The sequence below is a fragment of the Canis lupus genome, chromosome 2, assembly GCF_011100685.1.
Source record: "Canis lupus familiaris isolate Mischka breed German Shepherd chromosome 2, alternate assembly UU_Cfam_GSD_1.0, whole genome shotgun sequence".
Classification (NCBI taxonomy): Eukaryota; Metazoa; Chordata; class Mammalia; order Carnivora; family Canidae; genus Canis; species Canis lupus.
Genome location: NC_049223.1, coordinates 12,708,148 through 12,729,110, shown reverse-complemented (window position 1 = coordinate 12,729,110; position 20,963 = coordinate 12,708,148). Strand labels below are relative to the sequence as shown.

At 35.4% G+C, this 20,963-nt stretch overlaps 1 protein-coding gene across 2 annotated transcripts in view; it reads right to left on the bottom strand.

The window, feature by feature from the left end:
* Nucleotides 1-7,361: 7,361 nt before the first annotated feature.
* KIF5B (kinesin family member 5B) overlaps nucleotides 7,362-20,963 on the bottom strand; it is a 44,953-nt gene continuing 31,351 nt past the window's right edge. The window contains exons 16-26 of one of the 2 annotated variants that reach the window (XR_005355202.1): nucleotides 19,978-20,166; nucleotides 19,287-19,404; nucleotides 18,705-18,766; nucleotides 18,500-18,609; nucleotides 17,675-17,776; nucleotides 16,166-16,226; nucleotides 15,983-16,054; nucleotides 15,699-15,804; nucleotides 14,588-14,804; nucleotides 13,909-14,059; nucleotides 7,362-10,198 (exon numbers count right to left, since the gene is read on the bottom strand). Coding sequence is in view for 1 of the 2 variants with exons in the window: in XM_038529873.1 (XP_038385801.1) it covers nucleotides 13,929-14,059; nucleotides 14,588-14,804; nucleotides 15,699-15,794; nucleotides 15,983-16,054; nucleotides 16,166-16,226; nucleotides 17,675-17,776; nucleotides 18,500-18,609; nucleotides 18,705-18,766; nucleotides 19,287-19,404; nucleotides 19,978-20,166 (1,158 nt within the window). In the remaining variant the exon portion in view is untranslated. The remainder of the gene's footprint in view (nucleotides 10,199-13,908; nucleotides 14,060-14,587; nucleotides 14,805-15,698; nucleotides 15,805-15,982; nucleotides 16,055-16,165; nucleotides 16,227-17,674; nucleotides 17,777-18,499; nucleotides 18,610-18,704; nucleotides 18,767-19,286; nucleotides 19,405-19,977; nucleotides 20,167-20,963) is intronic. The other variant, XM_038529873.1, reaches the window with a different exon arrangement.

Genomic DNA, 20,963 nt, shown 5'->3' with positions numbered 1-20,963 from the left:
CAGATGTTATATTTATAACTCTAGAAAAGGTTACTTGGCATCAAAGAATGATAGAGTGACAAGAGATGGAAGAGTCACCTTGAGGTTTTCAAATGACAATTGTTTTTTAAATGAGCAAGTTAAATTCTGTTAGGTCCAGAACCTGGGGCTAGCATACAAAGCCATCTTCAAAGGAAAGCCACTGAAGACAGAAGATAAAGTGGAGCCCTGAAAAGTCAAACATGCTCTAGAAAACTTGCTTCAAAAACCCCCAAATCAAAATAAAACAAAGCAAAAAAGTGGTCCCCTGCCCTACCTTACCTGTTTCCCACTCTCCAGAAGTAGCCACTTTCATTTTTTTCATCTCCAAATCCCTACGTGATTATTCACGGTTAAGCGCACGCACACCCTCTAGCCCCTCTTCCTCTCAGTGAGGTCCTATCATGAATTTAGTTAATAATCCATGTTTACATTACTATGACAATGAAACATGCCAATCACGGCTGAGTTATGTAATATACGGTGCTGACTTCTCCTTTCTCAGGATTCTTTTTTGAATCAGTAATTTTATTTTCACGATGTTCTATGTATCAATCATTTAGTCAACCTTCAACTACTCTTCAGTTATATAAATTTCCTCTCCGAATCTTCAAACACACTAGCTATTCTGTTTTGTTTTGGAAACTTCTCTCTGGTAGCTTTCTGACTGGCTCCGATCTGGACTGGTTGCTCTTTATCTGTCACCTCATGATTCACTTCTGTATGTCCCACATCTTCTTAGTCTAATCTCTCATTTTGGCTGACCAATAGTTTCCCAATAGAGGGTACTAAGAAGTAAAATTTTGAGAACTGTGTGTCTGGAAGCCTTTTTTTTTTTTTTTTTTTTAAACTTACCCTTACACAAATTAAGATAATTTTCCCTGAGAATTTTGAAGGTAGTAATACATTTTCTTCTAATTTCCAGTGTTGATGCATTCAGATTTCAATCCTTTGTGTGAAATCTTGGGGTTTTGTTTTTTTTTTAAAGGTCTTCTCTGTACTGGGATATCACAATGTGTACCTTAGGGTGGGTCTATTTGTACCCATTGTGCTGTGCATTAGAAACTGATGGCCTTCAGTTAAATTTTCTTCAATTTTCAATGATTTCATTGATTATCTGTTTCATCCTTGTGGAATGTTTATTATTCACATCTGAGTCCTTTTGTTCTAGTCTTCAAACTTATTTTCCAACTTCTTTTGGGTACTATTTTGTAAGCAATTTCTTCAACTTCATCTTCTAACCCTTCCACTGAGTTTTTCACCACTATTTCACAACCTGAGAAATTAGTGCTAGCTCTTTAAAGTGTTCTCTCCTTGTAGACTTATTTTTCTATTATTCTTTAAAACATTTTTGTTTTGATCCTTTAACTTTAAAGGCTTTCCTCAAATGCTTGATGATCCTTGGTTGTTTGTATATATTTAAGGAGACACAAAGAAACTGACTGGAAGCAACCGTTTCGTATAAATAGGATTTGTTGACTGACATTTCTGAAACCTTTTCCTTGGGTACCGCCATTACAGTTGTCCAGTTTTTCAGAGTAATCTTCTTATCTCCTGGATGGGCAACATAGCCTGGCTGCCAGCATTCAGGTAGCCAAGTGAGGGGGACAGGCTTGAAGTTCTAAATATTCTGATTATAGACTTTCGTATTACTTTCTGTATCAGTCACAGCCCAAAGGCACTAAGTGTACATGGGTACAGACAACTATAAAGAACACTCTAGGGCTAAAAGCAGAGTACCTGAGAAAGGAACAAACTTGGAAGGGGGCCCCCTCTCCCCATGTCTGGGATTCAGATCTCATTGGTGAAGGTGTGACTGCAGCTCACCTGCAGCTCACCTGATGGTGAAGTTTGCTAGGGCTCCCAGGCAAGTAGAAACCATCTCCCTGGATTGCAGTCAGGACAAGGCTGGCAAGCAGGGAACCATGACTGGGACTGGAAAGAATCCATGTCACTGGGATACAAGATGGCTGGGCAGGATATGCCTCTCCACAGGCGGAAGGGCAGGCTCACAGAGGAAGTCAGGGCTTTTGTCAGTCCATTTGCTGGCCAGAGAGGCGGTCACAGGGCCAGGGCTGCAAGGTCACTTAAAGATTGTCTAAGAGCCACTGGATGTCTCCACCCGAAACCACAACAAACACACCACCGACAACGGTATGGTATTAACAAGAAAAAGCAAACGAAAGTATGGTAGCTAAGAAAGGAGAAAAGGACATATGCTTAGAGGGTCCAGCTCAATATTGCAGTGTAGCAATTGTATTAGTCTGCTAGGGCTGCCATACCCAAGTACCACAGCCAAACTTACTTAACAGAAACTTAAGGTATCATAACTGACAAGGCTGGAAATCCAAAATCAGGGTGTTGGTAGAGTTGATTCCTTCTGAGGGGTGAGGGAAGGATCATGCCAGGTCTCTCCTTGGGTCGTAGATGGCCGCGTTCTTCCTGTGTCTCCTCACACCATCTTCCCTGTCTTTGTGTCAAGTTCGTCTTTTATAAGGACCCCAGACACATTGGACTAGAGCCATCCTGGTGGCCGTTAACTTGATTACCTCTGAAAAGACCCCATTGTCTAACTAAGGTCACATTCTAAGGTACTAGGGGTTAGTTCTTTAATATAGGAATTGAAGAAGGGGGCACAATTCAATTCCTAATAGCAATTAAAGTGAACTTGGGGATGAAAGGCAGTAAGTTGATAATTGTCATGCTCCTTACTCCTCCTCAGTAGGTCACCTTACCTTCAACTCTTCCTGGTGTTTACTAGCATAAAGACCTTCTGTTTTATTCCTTCTAAGGAGACACATAGGCTTACACAAGGATGTTGGAGAAGCAATGCCAAGTTGTGTAGTATTGAAGACCCCATCTGGCAATCAGTCAGTCCTATATTCGGGCTCCTTCTGCTGGTACCTGAGGTCATATTCATGAACATTTGGCAGTTCTATGGGGGGATATTGGTTTGCTTCTTGGCATTCCTCAATGTTGGCTTAGGAGTCAGGTTTCTGGGGTCTGCTAAGTTTTGCTTTCCAGAATCCAGGATGTTATTGCTGTCACCTCCATTTCTTGTGGCTTTATAAATTATTAAATAAACTTTTTATCTCAGAATAATTTTAGACTACAAAGTCATAAAGGTAATAGAGGGAATTCCCTTATGCCCTTTACCCAGTTTCTCCTGATGTTAACATTTTCCATCACCACTGCATCAAAACCAAGTAATTAACTGGTATGTTATTCACCACTGATGTCTTTTTGTTCCAGGATCCAATCTAGGATATCACACACTGCATTTAGTTGTCAAATCTTGGTCTCTGGTGACTTGAGTTTGCCTTTCCTTGTTTTTTATGACCATGACACTTTGGAAAAGGACTGTTTAGGCATCTTGTACAGTGGTCCTCTATTTGATTTCTCTGGAGTTAGGAGTTTTGTGGGAGAATAAGGCAGTGAAGTGTTCTCACATGAGGGATACAAGATGCCCACATGCACTTTGTTAAAGTAAAAAAGTTCAGTGGTAGCTCTCTTCTGTAAGGCAGGCCTGATGCATTATGGTAAATAAGGCGGTTATAGAACTAGATTCACTGATAGCAGTGGAAAGGATGAAATTCTCCCCACCCTCGCCAATATAAAGGCCGGGTGGTGGTGCCTAACTATCAGAAGACAGATGGATACCATTATCATACTGTGCAGCAGGGCTGACCTGGAAGTCAAGGGAGCTGGACTCACAGAGAACTTATGGATAGGACTAATGGAACACAGTATGTCTAGGGGCAACATATCTGGGCAGCCAATAAAAATAGTATTCAGTTTTTTTTTTACCATCAGAATATTAATGATGGAAGACAACAAAGAAGCTGAGGCCAGTTGCCCTAATAACGTCACAATCCCTTCCCCAGTTAGCCAAGCCAGTTTTCCAACTCAAAACACACAATGAAGAGGTTGAGTATCCAGAAGGAAGAACCTGGCAACAACACATCATGCACAGACTAAAGCAATTGCCTATCTGGCCCCCAAAGGAATTAAGGCCATCTACTTAGCACTGTATAATGTAGAAAGAGGGATACCCAAATGTTTTGAGGGAGGGCTGTTGGACAGAGGTTGGGCCTGACACTGACACCCAGAAATCTGAAGCATCACGATGGGAGGGAAGAGTGCAGGGGAGGAGAGCATATATAGGTACAGTAATACAGAAGTGCTGGCCAAGTTATAAATGTATATGTAAGTGCACATATTACAACTGCATATGCTCATGGATTGGAAGAATATTGTTAAAACATCTGCTACCCAAAGCAATGTACAAATGTATTGGAATCCCTATCAAAATACCAAAAGCATTATTCACAGAGCTAGAACAATCCTGAAATTTGTATGGAACCACAAAAGACCTTGAATAGCCAAAGCAATCTCGAAAAAGAAAAACAAAACTGGAGATATTACAATTCCAGACTTCAAATTATATTACAAAGCTATAGTAATCAAACAGTATGGTACTGGTACAAAAATAGACACACAGATCAATGGAACAGAAAACCCAGAAGGAGGAAAGAATATGCAATGGGAAAAAGTCTCTTCAACAAATAGTGTTGGGAAAACTGGACAGCTACATGCAAAAAATGAAAGTGGACACTTTCTTTCACCATACACAAAAAAGAAACTCATAATGGATTAAGGACCTAAATGTGAGACATGAAACCATAAAAACTGTGGAAGAGAGCAGCCAGTTTTTCTTTTGACATTGGCAGTAACATCTTTCTAATTAAGTGCTTTAAGGCAAGGGAAATAAAAGAAAAAAATAAACTTTTGGCAGTACATCAAAATAAAAAACTTCTGCACAGGAAACAGTTAACAAAACTAAAAGACAGCACAATGAATGGGAGACAAGTGACATCTAAAAGGGTTAGCATCCAAAATATAAAGAAAAAAAAAAAAAAGAACTGATATGGGGCACCTGGGTGCCTCAGTTGAGTGCTTGACTCTTATTTTAGCTCAGATGATGATCTCAGGATCGTTGAGAACACTGCATCAGACTCTGCACTCATTGGGGAATCTGCTTGAGATTCTTTCCCTCTGCCCCTCCCCTAACTTGCCCATTTTCTTTCTAAAAATAAGTCTTAAAAAAAAGAGACAACCCAACACTTAAAAAATAATCCAATTTAAAAATATGCAGAAGACAATTCTCCAAAGAAGACATACAGATGGCCAACAGACACATAAAAAGATGCTCAACATCACTCATTGTCAGGGAAATAAAAATCAAAACCACAATGAAGGATCACCTCACACCTATCAGAATGGCTAAATTCAACACAAGAAAACAGGTATTGGTCAGGATGTGGAGAAAAGGAACCCTCTTGAACTACAGGTAGGGATGCAAACTGGTGCAGTCACTATAGAAGAAAGTACGGAGGTTCCTCAAAAAATTAAAAATTGAACTATCCTATGACCTAGTAACTGTACTAACAAATGAGTATTTACCCACAAAATACAAACACATTAATTGAAAGGGACACATGCACCCCTGTTTACTGCAGCACTATTTACAATGGCCAAACTATGAAAACATCCCACGTCCAATGATAGATGAATGGGTAAAGATGTAGTGTGTGTGTACATATGCATATGTATATATATAATAGAATATTACTTATCCATAGAAAAGAATGAAATGTTGCCATATGCAACATGGATGGAGCTAGGGAGTGTAATGTTAAGCAAAGTCAGAAAAAGACAAATACCATAGGATTTCACTTATCTGTGTTACTTAAGAAAATGAACCAAGGAAATATGAGTGAGACCAACTAAGAAATACTCAACTATAGAGAACTGATGGTTACCAGAGGGGAGGTGGGTGAAAAGGGGTGATGGGGATTTAAGAGTACACTTATCATGATGAGCAATGTATAAAGTAGTTTTTAAAAAATTGCATATGTTCTGCAGACTCACGAGTCATTTCCCTGTCCCTGCATGTGTAACTAGAATTGACATACTTAGTGGCAGGACTCCCTCCATGCTACTTTGGCCTGTGGGATACAGGCTATGCCAGTGGCCAAACAGAAGCCTCTGAAACTACTGTGCCCTCCCTTCGCACAACTTCCAGCCAAATCAATATATAATGTGTTCCTTTCAGATTCCAAGAGGACCAAGAACAGCGTACATTTACATGTAGCAGACAACATGCATGTACAACTTTGCTCCGGGGCCATGTAAACTCTCTTACCCTTGGTCCTAAGTCTGAAGAGCTCTGAATGTCTGCTCACTCCACAGAACATCACATCGACTGTTAAGCTTATTGAGTTAGATGAGACAGAAGTGGCTAGCACACTGGAGGCCTGGATAAGAGAGACTGCACCAGGGTCCAGTGTCTGTTTCCACTTAAATCTCTCCAAAAAGGGTGGTAGTGGGGGAAGCAGAAACGACTTGGAGGCTCATGGAGCACACTTAAGGATAATAACCAAATAACATACAAAAACAAGGAAAAAATGCACAACTGGTTACCATTGGAAGAGGACAATGAAATGAACATTTTGAAACTTGTAAGTAAAGGAAAAGAATCATTTATTCTGATTTTCCTACACAAACTATACCACTGGGTAACCAAATAGTAGATGAGGGCCAAGTTCTCTATCCCAACTAGCAAATGAAGGAATTATCAAATTAGAATATTGCTATTCTGTAACCCCTAATAAATTGATGGATAAAGGGACTGATCATCAATGGCAGCTAATAATCCAGTAAGAGACTCAACATTATGTGCCACCAGATGGAAGAATACCACCACCTATGAATTAATGCTGCCCCCTCCCAACAAAGCAAAAACTCTGAATCTGATGAAGTATTTGGATTCAGAACAAATTGACAGGAAATACAAGAGACAGAGGAGTTAATATCAAAGGAATGCAATCAGAAAAAATTGGGATTCTACAGGTTGAATAACTTGTTTTCCTCATTTGAAAAAAATGAGAAAGAAATGGAGGGGACACTACTGTAATACATGGATTTTAACTGGATCTTGATTCAGTTTATAAACGTTGAAATTTTTTTGGTGCGATAATGGTATGGTTTTTTTTTTATAATGGTATGTTTTAAGGAGCATGTATTTTAATATATATGCTGAAATACTTATGAATAAAATGCAAATGGTATCTAGGATTGCTTTAAAATAATGGGGAAGGGGACACATAAGTGGGGTTATAGATCAAATCAGCCACGAGCTGATTAATTGTTGAAATGGAGTGGTAGGTACTTGAATCTTCATTTATCACATACTTTTATATATGATTAAACATTTCTATAATTAAGAATTTAAGATTATCCCTCCCGCCCTGCCCCAACAAAAAGCCAAATCACCACTAGAATTCATGAACAATCTTTCTTTAGTTTTCTCCAGCTAGGCCTGAATGACCATTCAGGACCACTGAGTAAGTATTGAAAAACAAACACTTCTTATAAAGGTGAATAACAATCAAGCTCAGGTGAACAGAATCGTGTAGCAGGGAGGCTACACTAAAATAATGTAGGTGAGACAGAGGATTCATTTCTGGCTCTTAATTTTCAGCCTACATATTTAATACCCACTGTCCAAAGAATAAGCAATACATCAGGAAACAAAATACACATGAATATAACAACTTATTAAGTCACTATCTGCAAGACAAGAGGCCATTTAGTCATATAAAATCAACCTAATACTTCATCAAATAAGTTTTAAGAAAGTTATTACATTTCAAAAAATTTTTCCACTTTATTTAAACATGAAACACATTTACAGCATGCAGGTTAACTTAAAAATTATATGGCGTCTTCCCAAACCAATTAGCTTTGAGTGTATCTTCAAGCACTGGAAATAAACCAACATATTCCACAGGTATACTCAGATTCTTTTCTGTCACATCATGTCAAATGGAAAAGTTATGAACAGTAGCTTGCTTAAGTTAGGCAAATAATTTAATTGATCACCATGAATAAATATTACTTTTATTTCACTGAGTTTCTCTTCTGAACCATTTATCAATACCATTCAGAGGAACGTTAATAGTAAAAAAAAAAAAATGACTGCAAATTGAAATAAGCGTCAATGTTCTAGAGGATCAGAAATTTTCATTTCTAAGAGTAAATGCTGTGTTTAATGACCTACCATAGCAAAAAGAGCAGTTCACTGAAAAGTAATTTATGAAATTCTCTGTACACTTGTGAAAGTTTGAAATTATAAATAGAAAAGAACCATTTCGATATTTAAAAAACCCTAACAATGTGTATTCGGAACCACATGCTAATTACATTTGTTTGTTACACAGCACCAATACCCGTGATACATCTTACAATGAAACTACCATATTCAGATAAAAGAGAAAAAAAATTCTGCTTCATTTAAGAATACTGCCAAAGGAGCAAGCTTTCTTTTGAAAACAAAATATAAATGTCTATGTGAATGCAGCCCAGTATTTCTCCATTTAGAAAAGCTATCCCCATAAATAGGCTATAGCACTTTTTTTATTTTTTTAAGTTAACTGTATTACTTCAATCTTGCTGCATACCAAGGTTTCATCTCAATTTCTGGAGTGTTTCTTTTTGACCAATCCTAAAAGCAACACAATCATTTTAAAGGTCGCAGACTGCAACAGCAAGGATTTTTGACTGTTAAAAAAATAAATAAATAAATTTATCTTTTAAATCAAAACTATTATAAAAGTGGAAATTACAATAGTTAAATAGAAAAATAAGCCAATTATGATCTGAGTCTTCTGACTATGGCTCCAAATTTAATACAAATATCTGTGTATAAAACTTTTTCAAAAAGTTAATTCTGCCAGCCAGATCCTAACACAGAACTTTCCAACTTTCTCTACTGAATCACCTTAAATCATCATTCTCTGCAAATTTCTGCTCATATAGGTGCAGTCACCCCACACACAGATAAAGCAAATATTGAAATCTATCTCCCTATTACGTTTAGAGCTTTCGAAAATAAAGTTTTGACGTCATTTAATCAGCTGAGGAAGTAGTGGCAAAAACAGGTACACCTAGTACGAATTACAAAATTATGGGTATAGCCAACAAAATTTCTTTGAAGATAATTAATCAGTGACTTGCAATTTGCTATTTCTAGACTAAACAAGCATAAATTATAGTGTATGACTTAGTGTAGCAGGTTAAAAACACCTCAGGGATTTCAGACCAAAATTCACCTATAGATTCTTAAGTTCACTGTTAAGTTCTTCCACACTTTTCTCAATTTCCATAGGCTATCAATTTAAATCAACCAATACAGTACTAACAATATAAATGCTGTTTAATGCTGTAGTATCTTAATTCATTTCACCATATTAAGATGACAAATAAACATCTGTCCAACTCTTATATTAATTAACAGGATCACCAGGATGAAGCAGAGTATTTTCATTCCATCACACCATTTTGATTACAGAATTGGGAAGAGAAATGGAAGTCCTTCTCCAAACCCTTTCTTAGACAGATTTGCTTGTGACATTATAAAATATTTCTATTCAAGATAATTCGGCAACAGGCATTTCATGAAGAAAATTAAGTAGCCGTGCTCAGTCTCAAACGCCTCGTTATGCAGTTTTAAGGTTTCAGTGCTCAAACAGTAGTTTTCAGAAGCAAACTTTAGACACAATACAAATAATTTTAACTCTGAAATCATTTCAAGGGATTTTTAAAGTACAGTACTGACCTGATATATTTGTGGGCATGTAGTGTTGTAAGTGGTGAAATTTAAGAGATTTAATCTAAATGTTCCATTTTCCCTAAAGTAAGGAAGACATTTTACTAAGAAAAGAAAAACATGCAGTAGCAGCTAGGTAACTTAAACTGAGATTAAAAAATAAACACAAACAGACAAAAAGTACAAAAAGCACAATCCTATATGGTACAGTTAGCTTGGCACAGTGAAGACTAAATTTAAGACACGAAAGACAAACTGTGTAATAAATAGGACCACAGTTGTAAACTGTCATTTTCCCCCCTCCTAAGACGCCAAAATTGCACTCTAGTTGTGTTTGGAAGCAGCAGAGTTTACAAGAAGAGTGGGTAGGAAACGGCTGTACAGGCCAGGTATAATTTATACATTTAAAAAAAGTTATAATTCTACAATTCTCAAGGGGGTAGAGGTTATAGTCACTGAATGACTCTGCTTGATATTACATCCTCTTCATACTTCAATTATTTTCAATGCCTGAAAATAGGTGAAACAGAGAAAATATTTTTATACAAAACTGGTTTGAAATAATGAGAATGAAACAAATATACCAATATATTTAGAGACACTTTAGCCAACAGCTTAAGCCACTTCTCTCAAATTAAAAAGATGCCAATATTAAATGATTTGATCCCTTTTCCTTATATTTAGCTTCTGAGTAGAGTTATGAACAGTATAATGCTTAAAACGTCAGTCCTTTGTTTTTATTCTCCCCAAGAGAGTTATGAGTGAGCCTATGTAGGAATTACATTTTTCTTTTTAAGATTTTATTCATTTATGAGACCCAGAGAGAGAGAGAGAGAGAGAGAGAGAGAGGCAGAGACACAGGCAGAGGGAGAAGCAGGCTCCCTGAAGGGAGCCCGACATGGGACTCGATCCCGAGTCTCCAGGATCACGGCCTGAGCCAAAGGCAGATGCTCAACTGCTCAGCCACCCAGGCATCCCTACATTTTGTTTAAAAAAAAAAAAAAAAAAGACGGTTAATAAAATGAAAGTCAACAGTCAGTGACATTCTTAAGCCAAAGACCATGATCTAGCAATGTTATATTCCTGATAGCTGTAAAAAACAAAAGTCGGGGTGGGGGAGGGGGAGAGGGATAGTATAAATAAGAGGTACACGTAGTAAGAAAAGTAACAGTGAAATAAGCAATTCCAGCTCTTGTTACCCAGGGGCAACCTTGTATTAAACTATTTACCTATGTGTTTAGGAAAACTCAACTTGTCAAGGTATTATGCAAGCCAGAAGACCAGCCATATAAAACTGGGTTCTAAAAGAATCAATATTATTCATACATTTTTATCTTCCCAGAAACAAACCCAGTGTTTTTGAAATGTTTTGCTTGATAATTAAAAAATAATTTAAAAGTTTCTCTACATATTATTTAATTTTCCAACAACTTATAACTAATGAGGCTTATATACTCCTCAATCATGGTTTAAGACTGACTGATGTAAGGCTTTAAAAACTAAAAACCACAATCCTTTGGATCAGCAATGAAACAAACCTGTAATTAATTATACTTTTATAGTTAATTACTTCAAGTCTTAAAAACCTAGTCTGGCTAGGTTAGCTATCTCCCTCATGTGCTGAACAGCTGTCACTACACTGGGATCAGTGAAATGCTACAACTTAGTTATATTTAACAAAAGGCCCTGGTCTATCCTCTCTGCAAATGAGATAGGAGTTCAAAGGTTACACATGAATCCCCACCTCCCTTTTTTTAGATTTTGAGAGAGAGAGAGAGAAAGAGCGAGCGCACACACAAGTAAAGTGGAGGGAGTAGGAGAGGGAGAGAAAGAATTTCAATCTGACTCTGTACTGAGCATGAAGCCTAATGTGGGGCTTGATCTCATGACGCTGAGATCATGACAATGAGCTGAAATCAAGAATTGGATGCTTAGCCAAATGAGCCATCCAGGTGCCCCCACACATGAATTCTAATGTGAGGTGAGGACAATACCCCAAAAGAATAAACTTTTATCTGTACCTATATTTATGCTTTAAAAATCCCTTTGCTCACTTACACTTCCAGAAAAGACAGCTTGCCTCTACTGAACACCTGCTCTGTCCTAGGTAACAACATTTTAGCTTGTATAATTCTCAAGAGTAACTTTTATTTCACAAAGGGGCTCAACAAGCCATTACTTCAAATGGGGAAAAACAGAGGCCATCTCTAATTGGCAGGAAAACTATCTACTATATGTAACACAAGATTAAACACCTATTACTTTGACAGTCTTGTTAAAAATGATATGCTCCATCTAATAAATGCTTTCCTTATATGGGAAACAGAGGAACAAGGCTACCACACAACATACATCCAGAGGAAGCACATGCTCAAGATAACTGGCCTAGTCTCTTCAGTAAGTCAATGTCATTAAAAAGGGGAATTTTTCTAAATTAAAAGAGAACTAGGAGATCTAACAGAATGTAAACAGTGGTTGCGGATTATACGCTGGTTTTAGGTAAACCAGCTGTTAAGGACTGGGAGGGAAAAATTAGAGAAATCTGAGTATGTATTAAGATAATACTAATTATCTAATTAGATAAAATATTATTATAATATCAGGTACAATACTGTTATTGTGGTTATGGAAAAAAAGTTGTTTTATAGAAATTATTAGTTTTAGACCATAAATACATAATTTGTTTTCATGCTTAATTTAAAAGGAGTCAAAACAAGAAAGAAATTAAATATTAAAAAAGTAACTTGCTGGAGGTAGAAAAGTTAGGATTCAAACTTAGATGGAACTCCAGTGTCTATATTCTTTTCACAATGTCACTCTCTTTTAAAATCCTATGCTGTGTGGACAAAAAATTTCATTAGATTGTTGGGAAATGTGATTCCTTCAGAATATTGCTTAATTCTCTACTCAAACTTAGAGTCAATCTTACTCAATATGTCAAAGTAAAAAAAGTCAGTTTATTTGCATCTTGCTTTAGTATTTGTCTGAAACAGTTAACCATCATAATTATTTTAGTATTTTTAGTATCCAAAGCACAGTATCTGGGACTTTTCTAAACCACAAAAACCAGAGTTTCTGCTCTATGATGAAATACTAGGCAGCTTATTAATTAACTAGTTGTGCTGCTTAAGAAAATGTTCAGAACACACAAGCAGGCTAGGGACGTCTGGGTGGCTCAGTGGTTGAGTGTCTGCCTTTTTGGTTTAAAGACTGATCCTGGAAAAAAAAAAAAAAAAAAAAAAAGACTGATCCTGGGATCTGAGATCAAGTTCTGCATTGGGCTCCTTGTGAGGAGCCTGTTTCTCCCTCTGCCTATGTCTCTGCCTCTTTCTCTGTCTCTCATGAATAAATAAATCTTTAAGAAAATAAATAAAAATTAAAAAGCAGGCTACAAAGAAACATATGTACTAAAATAGTATATTATTAGAGTATTCAATAATTTAAGATTAATTTAAAAATCATAATATGCAAAGAAAGCACCTGAAAGATATACATAATATATTGGGTGGTATTTCTGGATGATATATATCTCATACTTTGTGGTAAGTTTTTTGAAAAAAAATTCAAGTTCTTATTAATAAATCAAAGAGATACTTATTTTGGACCATTAAAACAGAAGCTTAAGAACTATCAATCAATATTAATTGCTGGCAATGATACAATAATAATGGACAGTATCCTTGTCTAAGAGGCAATCTGTCCTAATCTTGCTGGAGAGCAGTGTATTAACATGTATCAAGAGCCTTAGAAATGTTCTGCTTTCTTGTAATTTCACTTCTGGGAATCTAAAAATAACCTAAAAGGTGAGGGGACACAAAGATATTTCACACTTGAAATTTTCCAAACTGAAATTTCCATATATGAAATTTGAAATGTGAGACATTTTATATTAAGTAGAGAAAAAATTGACATAAATTAATCCTATGTCTAATAAAAGGGAATAATTATCCATGGTGTATATCTATTAGATTAACTATAAGAGCTCTGAAAAATAATCCAGTAGGTTAGTTTACAAATGTTAACACAAATTTGAAAATAGAGTATGATCTGAACTATGAAAAAAGACCAAAAGAAATCATGCCAAGTTATTTTTATAATCACATACATTAAAAAAGAACCCAGTTAATATGAGAATCCAAAAAAAAAGTAGTATTTAACAACCAATGGCTGAACATTTCCATGTAGAACTATGATTCAAAAGCCAGATATAAACTACGAACCTGTGGGTAACGTGTAAAGATTATACTTGTTTGCCTCCTCCACCTCGAACTGCTACTGGCTGGCTATTCTGGACAAATGCGCCTCCTCCACGAATTGCACTTGGATGAGTTGGAGAAGCTGCTGGATGTTGCCCGGGACGAATAGGTTTAGCTAACATGAAGAACAAAAAGTGACTTTAGGATAAATCTTAACACATGATTGTAGTGATGTTTTAGGAGACGTCTCTTCTCGATTCACAAGAATTCCCAAATGTGGTTTTCCTTTTGCCTTTCTGTTACTAAGTCTTCTCTTTTCTGTTGTATCTTTTTCTCCAGGACCTATATAATCCCTATTCTCTTAAAAACCTTATTCCTGTATGAATGATTTATTCTGAAGCATGTCATATTACTCCTGGCAACTTATTTTCTTGCAAGTCAGTCTTTAAGAATACTCATCTCTATAGTTTCACCTCTTCTGATCACTCTTGCATGCTTGTCTAGTTCTTACTTATCTTCTTGTCCTGTAAATGTGGCTATTCCTCATTTTGCTTGTTATTCGCAACAATGCCACTCTTTGGTAAGTTAGAAATAAAGACAAATACCAACTTGACAACACATAATCACCAATTAGATTGTTTTCAAGTAAGTAAAAACATTCAAACCAAGCAAAGTTTAAATGGTTTTAAGGTATTCTACTAACCAATTTGTGCAGAATGTCCTCTTCTGGCCATATTCTTTGACCTGACTGCTTCCTTTATACGATCTACTTCTTGCTGATAGCGTTTGCGATCACGAGATGCATTTTCTTTGGCTTCCTTCAGTGCTGACTCCAAAGCTTTCACTCTTTCAGCAGTAGCTCTAAGTCGCTTTTCCAACTTAGGAAGTTCACAGCGAAGATCTGCATTATCACGTACCAACTAAAGGTACATTAAGACAATAAGGATTTTAGCTTTAACAGGATGATTTGAAAAATATCAACATTTCATAATTTCTCTTTAGTAAAAAAGTAAAACTACATTTAATATTAACATTTACCATTTAGCGAATTTAACTTAGGCAGCAACATGCAAAGAGTACATACATCCATATATGTTTCTCACAAAGATATAATTTCCCTCAATTTTTGGGGGGTCTAGGCGAAGATTATTTGGTCTCTCCATTAGGCAATGACAATAAGCTATAACACAGTGTTAGATCTCTTCAGTAAGGTACTAACTGGTAAGTATCATTTTAAGTGTTAAAATAAGTCTAGAAAGCAAAAAGGCCTAAAATTCCCTTTACTCTAGTGCAAACATCGTATTTACAATTACAAAAGATGTACAACTGAATATGCTGAGAAACATTAAAAATAATCAAATCATGTATCAAGCCACAAAAAAGCAAAACAACAAAAACAAAGATCCACACAGTAAGCACAATTTTTTAAAAAAACAAACTGCCTCGTTATTTTATACATTTCATACAAATACACATTCTGGGGCAATGAATGACAAAAGAAAAAAGATTGTACTTTAACTGCAAAGTCCTATCTACTGAAGATTTAAAAATCACCATGAATAAAAAAATGAGAAAAACTGACAAACCGGAAATCCTAGGAGAAATAAATAATAACACCCATTTTCATTGACTTCTTGATAAAAGGGTTGTTAAAATATTAACTGTCCTAAAAACTGCTAGTGATTTATTTATATAATTAATACAACGGCTCAGGTATGAAAAATCCTTAGGCCTCTGAAATCTTCAAACACTTGCTATTCCTCAATTTTTTGTCTTACAATGTTGCAGCTACCATAAAATAGACTCTTTATTACCTGTTTGTGCACTTTTGTGAGTTGTTCAAGGTTATTTTCAAGAAAAGAGATCTTCTGCTTTTGAGCAGCACTGCCTCCAGTGTCATCAGAATCAATCTCAGGCACTCTAAGAAAAGAAAGTCAATAAATACTAAGAAAACATTTAAAGATTAAAAAAAAAAAATCTAACCTTAACTACACAAAAATCATTGTGACAACGTAAAATTACTTCTACTACAGATATAAGCAATTAAACATAGTAAGCACCATTTATGTAACTAACCTCTTCAGTATTATTTTATTACCTTCTTAACTCTGGTGGCCAGGTCCTGAACAAAGAGCTTCCGCAGGTTGTGTAAAGTTTGAAGTTCTTTGGCCTTAAATAAGAACAGCAATGTTTTTGAAATGTAGTCTTTAAGTATTTAATGTAACCAAGGGGAAACCCATTCAACATCCCACTATCTTATTTATTTTTAAGTTTTTCTTACCACCGTCTCTTCCAAACCCTTCAAGTCTTGTCTTGCTTGTTCTCGTCTATCTTGCATGACCCTAAACAGAATATACATCTATTTTGAATTCTAATAATCTTATTCTAGATCTATAGTTTATTAGGGAAAAAAAACTCCTATTATAGCAGTGGATGAGATGGAATAAAATGTAGCAAAATTCAAACAAGAAGAAGTGGTTCTTAGAATATGCCATATAGCAGGACACATTACTGTTTATCCAAAATAATTCTGATTAACTGAGAATTATAAATTATTGAAGACTAAAACACTTTACGTATTTTAATTAAAATTATTCTAAATAGAACTTTGGTATTCAGCAGATTCAGCAGAGTTTGTATAAAATCAACTATAAGCTGATCCTGACATGTGACCATCCTAATAGTAACAGTTTAATTTATAAATCCTATCTCATGGGACGCCCTGGGTGGCTCAGTGTTTGAGCATCTGTCTTCTGGTCAGGGCATGATCCCATGGTCCTAGGACTGAGTCCCGCATCAGGTTCCCCATGGGGAGCCTGCTTCTCCCTCTGCCTGTGTCTCTCATGAATAAACTAAAAATCTTTAAAAAAAATTTTTTTAAATCATAACTCATAAATTCACGATGTGAAAACTTATAATCATGAGTTTTCTACCTGCTCAGATTCTAGAAAACTGAGTACTGACTAAACTGTCAGCACGTTAGGAAAAGTAAATGGTTGAAAGTTTCTGTTCAAAAGACAAGGCTGGAACAATAATGTTCTTTTATCCAAGATTAAAGGTGACAAAAAAGTCAGTCTGTATGGCAGATCCCAAAACCTTCTAAATAACTTAGTGTCATTTAAAGTATATTTTTATAGTGAATCTTGAAATATTATGGTGGCACAGAAATAGCAAGCAGGTTAATACACAGAAATCTGAATCTCAACCATCAGTAAAAAATACAGGATCCTGCTTTTGTTAAAGTACAATATATTGCAAATTTTAAGGTATATATTAAATCAACTCAGAAGGCTTAAGAAAAATACACTTCAGCCTATACAAACTTAAAAATACGTCTACTGAATACAACCAAGAGCAATGCCTGTAATCCTCTAGTTTTTATTTTAATTTATTTATTCATGAGAGAGAGAGAGAGAGAGGCAGAGACACAGGCAGAGGGAGAAGCAGGCTCCATGCGGGGAGCCAGACGTGGGATTCGATCCCAGGTCTCCAGGATCACACCCTGAGCCAAAGGCAGACGCTAAACCGCTGAGCCACCCAGGCGTCCCAGTTTTTACTTTTATTTTAGATTTTATTTGAGAGAGACAGTGCGCACACATGCATGCACAAGCAGCAGCATGAGACAGAGAGAGGGAGAAGCAGGCTCCCTGCTGAGTAAGAAGCCTAATGTGGGGCTCAATCCCAGGACCCTGGAATCATGACCTCAGCTGAAGGCAGATATTCAACTAACTGAAGCCACCCAGGCACCTTTAATTTTTATTTTTAAACTTGAATTAAAACATTTACTCACGTAAGTTCATGTAGTTTTCTGCTCTTTTCCTGATCTGTAGCTTTCAACTTCTCATGCTCTACTCTCAGACGTTCCTGCTCTAACATCATTTTCTGGTTTTGGCTGACAAAAGAAAAAAACATAATATCAATGTCATTTTCTGAATGGCACCATTAAAATTTTTTCAGATCCTTAAATTCTGTAATTTCACTACTGAAATACTGAGGATGACTTGTTATCCTATCCCCATAAGGGGATAAAAGAAAGGAAGAAGATCTGGCTACTTCTGGTTATATATAGTGTTTTTCATATTTTGGTTTGAAACCATGAATCTCATTCTGTATCATTAAGGTATTAAGACCCATATACCACAATGTGTCATCATTTTTTGTTACTCTCCTCTGGTTCCTACTCAAATCATGATTAGTTATAGACCTCCAATTTCTATAAATTCTAGGCTATGTATGCATATGGCTATGGAAATTGCGAAAGTCTTTCAGAAAAACTAAGACAAATATTAAAGAAATAAAAAATTATCGAATTAAAATAAAAGCTTTAAAAAAATCTCAACCTTTTAAACTCCATTAATTTCTAGTAATGTTTTTCTCTGTTAAGAAATTTCTAAAAAGGAAATTAACTTTAAAAATTTCATCTGGAACTTAGAGGTTTTGCTAATAAATGAAAAGATTCTTTACATTCAAGTCAAAATAGTAATTTCAATGAAAAAATGCATGTTTCTAGTAAGAATATATTATCTGTCAGTAATCTATTATTTCTTCTTATTAAATAGTCAATCTTTCTGAATTAGCTTCTAATAACTTAAGAGTGAAGAAAAAGTATACTTACTCTTGAAGATCAGTGATAAGTTTTTCTTTTGCCTCAACTTCATCTCTCAAACTACTTATTTGTTTTTGATGTGTTTCTCTGTGGCTTTGGATCTGCTGTTCAACCGCTTGCTAAAGTTATTGGGGGGAAAAGGATTTAAGTCAAGTAACCAAGATTAAGAATAATGGGCTTAAGTCATTAGTAGCCAATGTTACATGAAACTTGCCTTAACTTCATTTGCAGTCTGAACCTTATTTAAGTGCTCCTTTTCCATTTCATGCACTTTCTCTGTTTGGGTAGAGAGAAAAAAACAGAAGAAATAAGCCTTAACGTTCTTCCAATAAACCAAGGAGCAAATAGGTTTTATGAGGGATCTGTTTCTTAATAGTACTTGACTTTAAATTATCTAAATGCTACATAGTAAATCTTGCTCTCAGCTCATGTTGACTAATAATATAGCTATATCCTTTGTATTGCTATTATGGTTGCCTTTATTTTCTTTGCCTAATCCTGGAACAGATGGGTTAGGGCATGGTAGGGACTAAAATAGCTTTCTACATCCCCTATGTTAAGATTTATACACACATGCACACACCCCCTGATAACTTTGTGGGAAATTCCTAGATTGGCCACTTCAATATTCAAACACAATTTGAAAAGTGGGTTTCAAAGCCAACGTTAAAATGTATTATTTGTTTACATTCTAAGTTATCCATATTCTTATTCTCTATCAGTGTGAATATAAGTTTACTACAATTATACTAAAAGAATTAATATAGGTAGAACTCAAAAATTCAAAAGCTAATACCTTGTGCTCGAAGCTGGACTAACTCTTCACTGAGGGAATCAACAGATTCCTCTAGCTGTCTTTTCTTTTGTTCCACATTTTGAAGGTATTCAGTCAATGATTTGATTTTGGCTTCATGCTTTTGGGAAAAACATATTAATATGAAGTACAAAAATAACTCATGCACAAATTTTATTGTTAAGGATAACTTGAAAGTAAGCAATTTTTCTCTATATATTTAAATATATAATAATACAATGATAAAGTATTTGATTAATGAAACAATCCACTGTATAGCTTGTAACACTTGCAAAACTAAGGTAATGAAGGCTGAAGTATGATGTATTCTTACTATTCTAATGTTTCTTTCTTTCTCTACTACAACTCCTACCTTGGTGAATGGCCTCATCCATTCAGTTGCCAAAGCCAGAAAACTGGTCCTGCACTTGTCTACCCTAGAATTCATCTAGATTTTTAATAGCCAAATCAGTCATCTTTCTAAGTAAATTTCTACATGTAACATTTTAAGTAAATATAACCCAGTTAAATTCATTCATCTCATTGCACAAAGTAGGAAAATTAACTTTTTTAGATCAACTAACCTTTTTATTGTTACCCAAAATAACATATAGAAAAGTCATTTCTCTTAAAATTTTTACAATTTACACATGGCTATTCAAACAACAAAGGAACTTTGTTCTGTAACACATACTTGAGAGATACGAAGCTGGCATGCTGCTAACTCCTTTTCATTTTCTTCCATTTTTTTGTTGCTCTCAGTTTGTGTGCTTTCTAACTGTTTGCAGCGTTTTACCATTGTTTTTACTTCTGACTTCATTTTGCTAATGTAGAGCCTTGCAACAGTGAACTCTTCGTCTATCATGCCAGTTCCCTCAGGTTGCTATAAGAAAAAAGTAAAATAAAAAGTTAAAAACAAAAATGCCCAGTTTGTGGTTACTGGCATCTTTTAAACAAATAAATATTACTTGATATTCATAAAAAGTATGGAGTATTCTTTCATTAAACATTATTTTTAATAAAACTTAATTTTTGCTTTTCTTATTTTCTAAAACTTGAATACATGTTTACAAGGGAAACAAATGCAGCCTAAACAAAAGCAAAACTGATGGCATCTGCCTCTTTCAATTTCTGGATTTTCTCTTCATATGCAAGCTAATCATATGCAAGCTCAGTTTAAACTTAAATAATGTTCAGGGAGAGGGAAAGGACAACTTTCAAGCTTGACAAGGAAAAATATCATGGTGACTGTACATTCCGTAAGTTTCATGGATTTCATTACAAAATTCCAGTACAATATTCAGTGTCAAAATTAAGGGGAGCTTGAGAAGAAATAAGACTGTCTTTGTTTGCAGAAGATACGATTGTTTAAGCAAACAAACTCCTAGAATAAGCCATCAAAGTTAACACTGCAGAATTTAAGATTAACATAAAAAAGTAACTGTCCTATATCCCAGCAACAAACAAGGGAAAGTGAAATTTAAAACCCAATGGTACGGACATTAGAATGAAAAGAAAAAAGAAATACTTAGTCATAAATGTAATAAAATAGGTATAAAATCAATATGACAAACCAATGAAGAACTAAATAAACGGGAGATATTCTACATGCATGAATAGAAAGACTCCATATTAAGATCTCAGTTCTTCCCAACGTGATCTACAAATTTAAATATAATC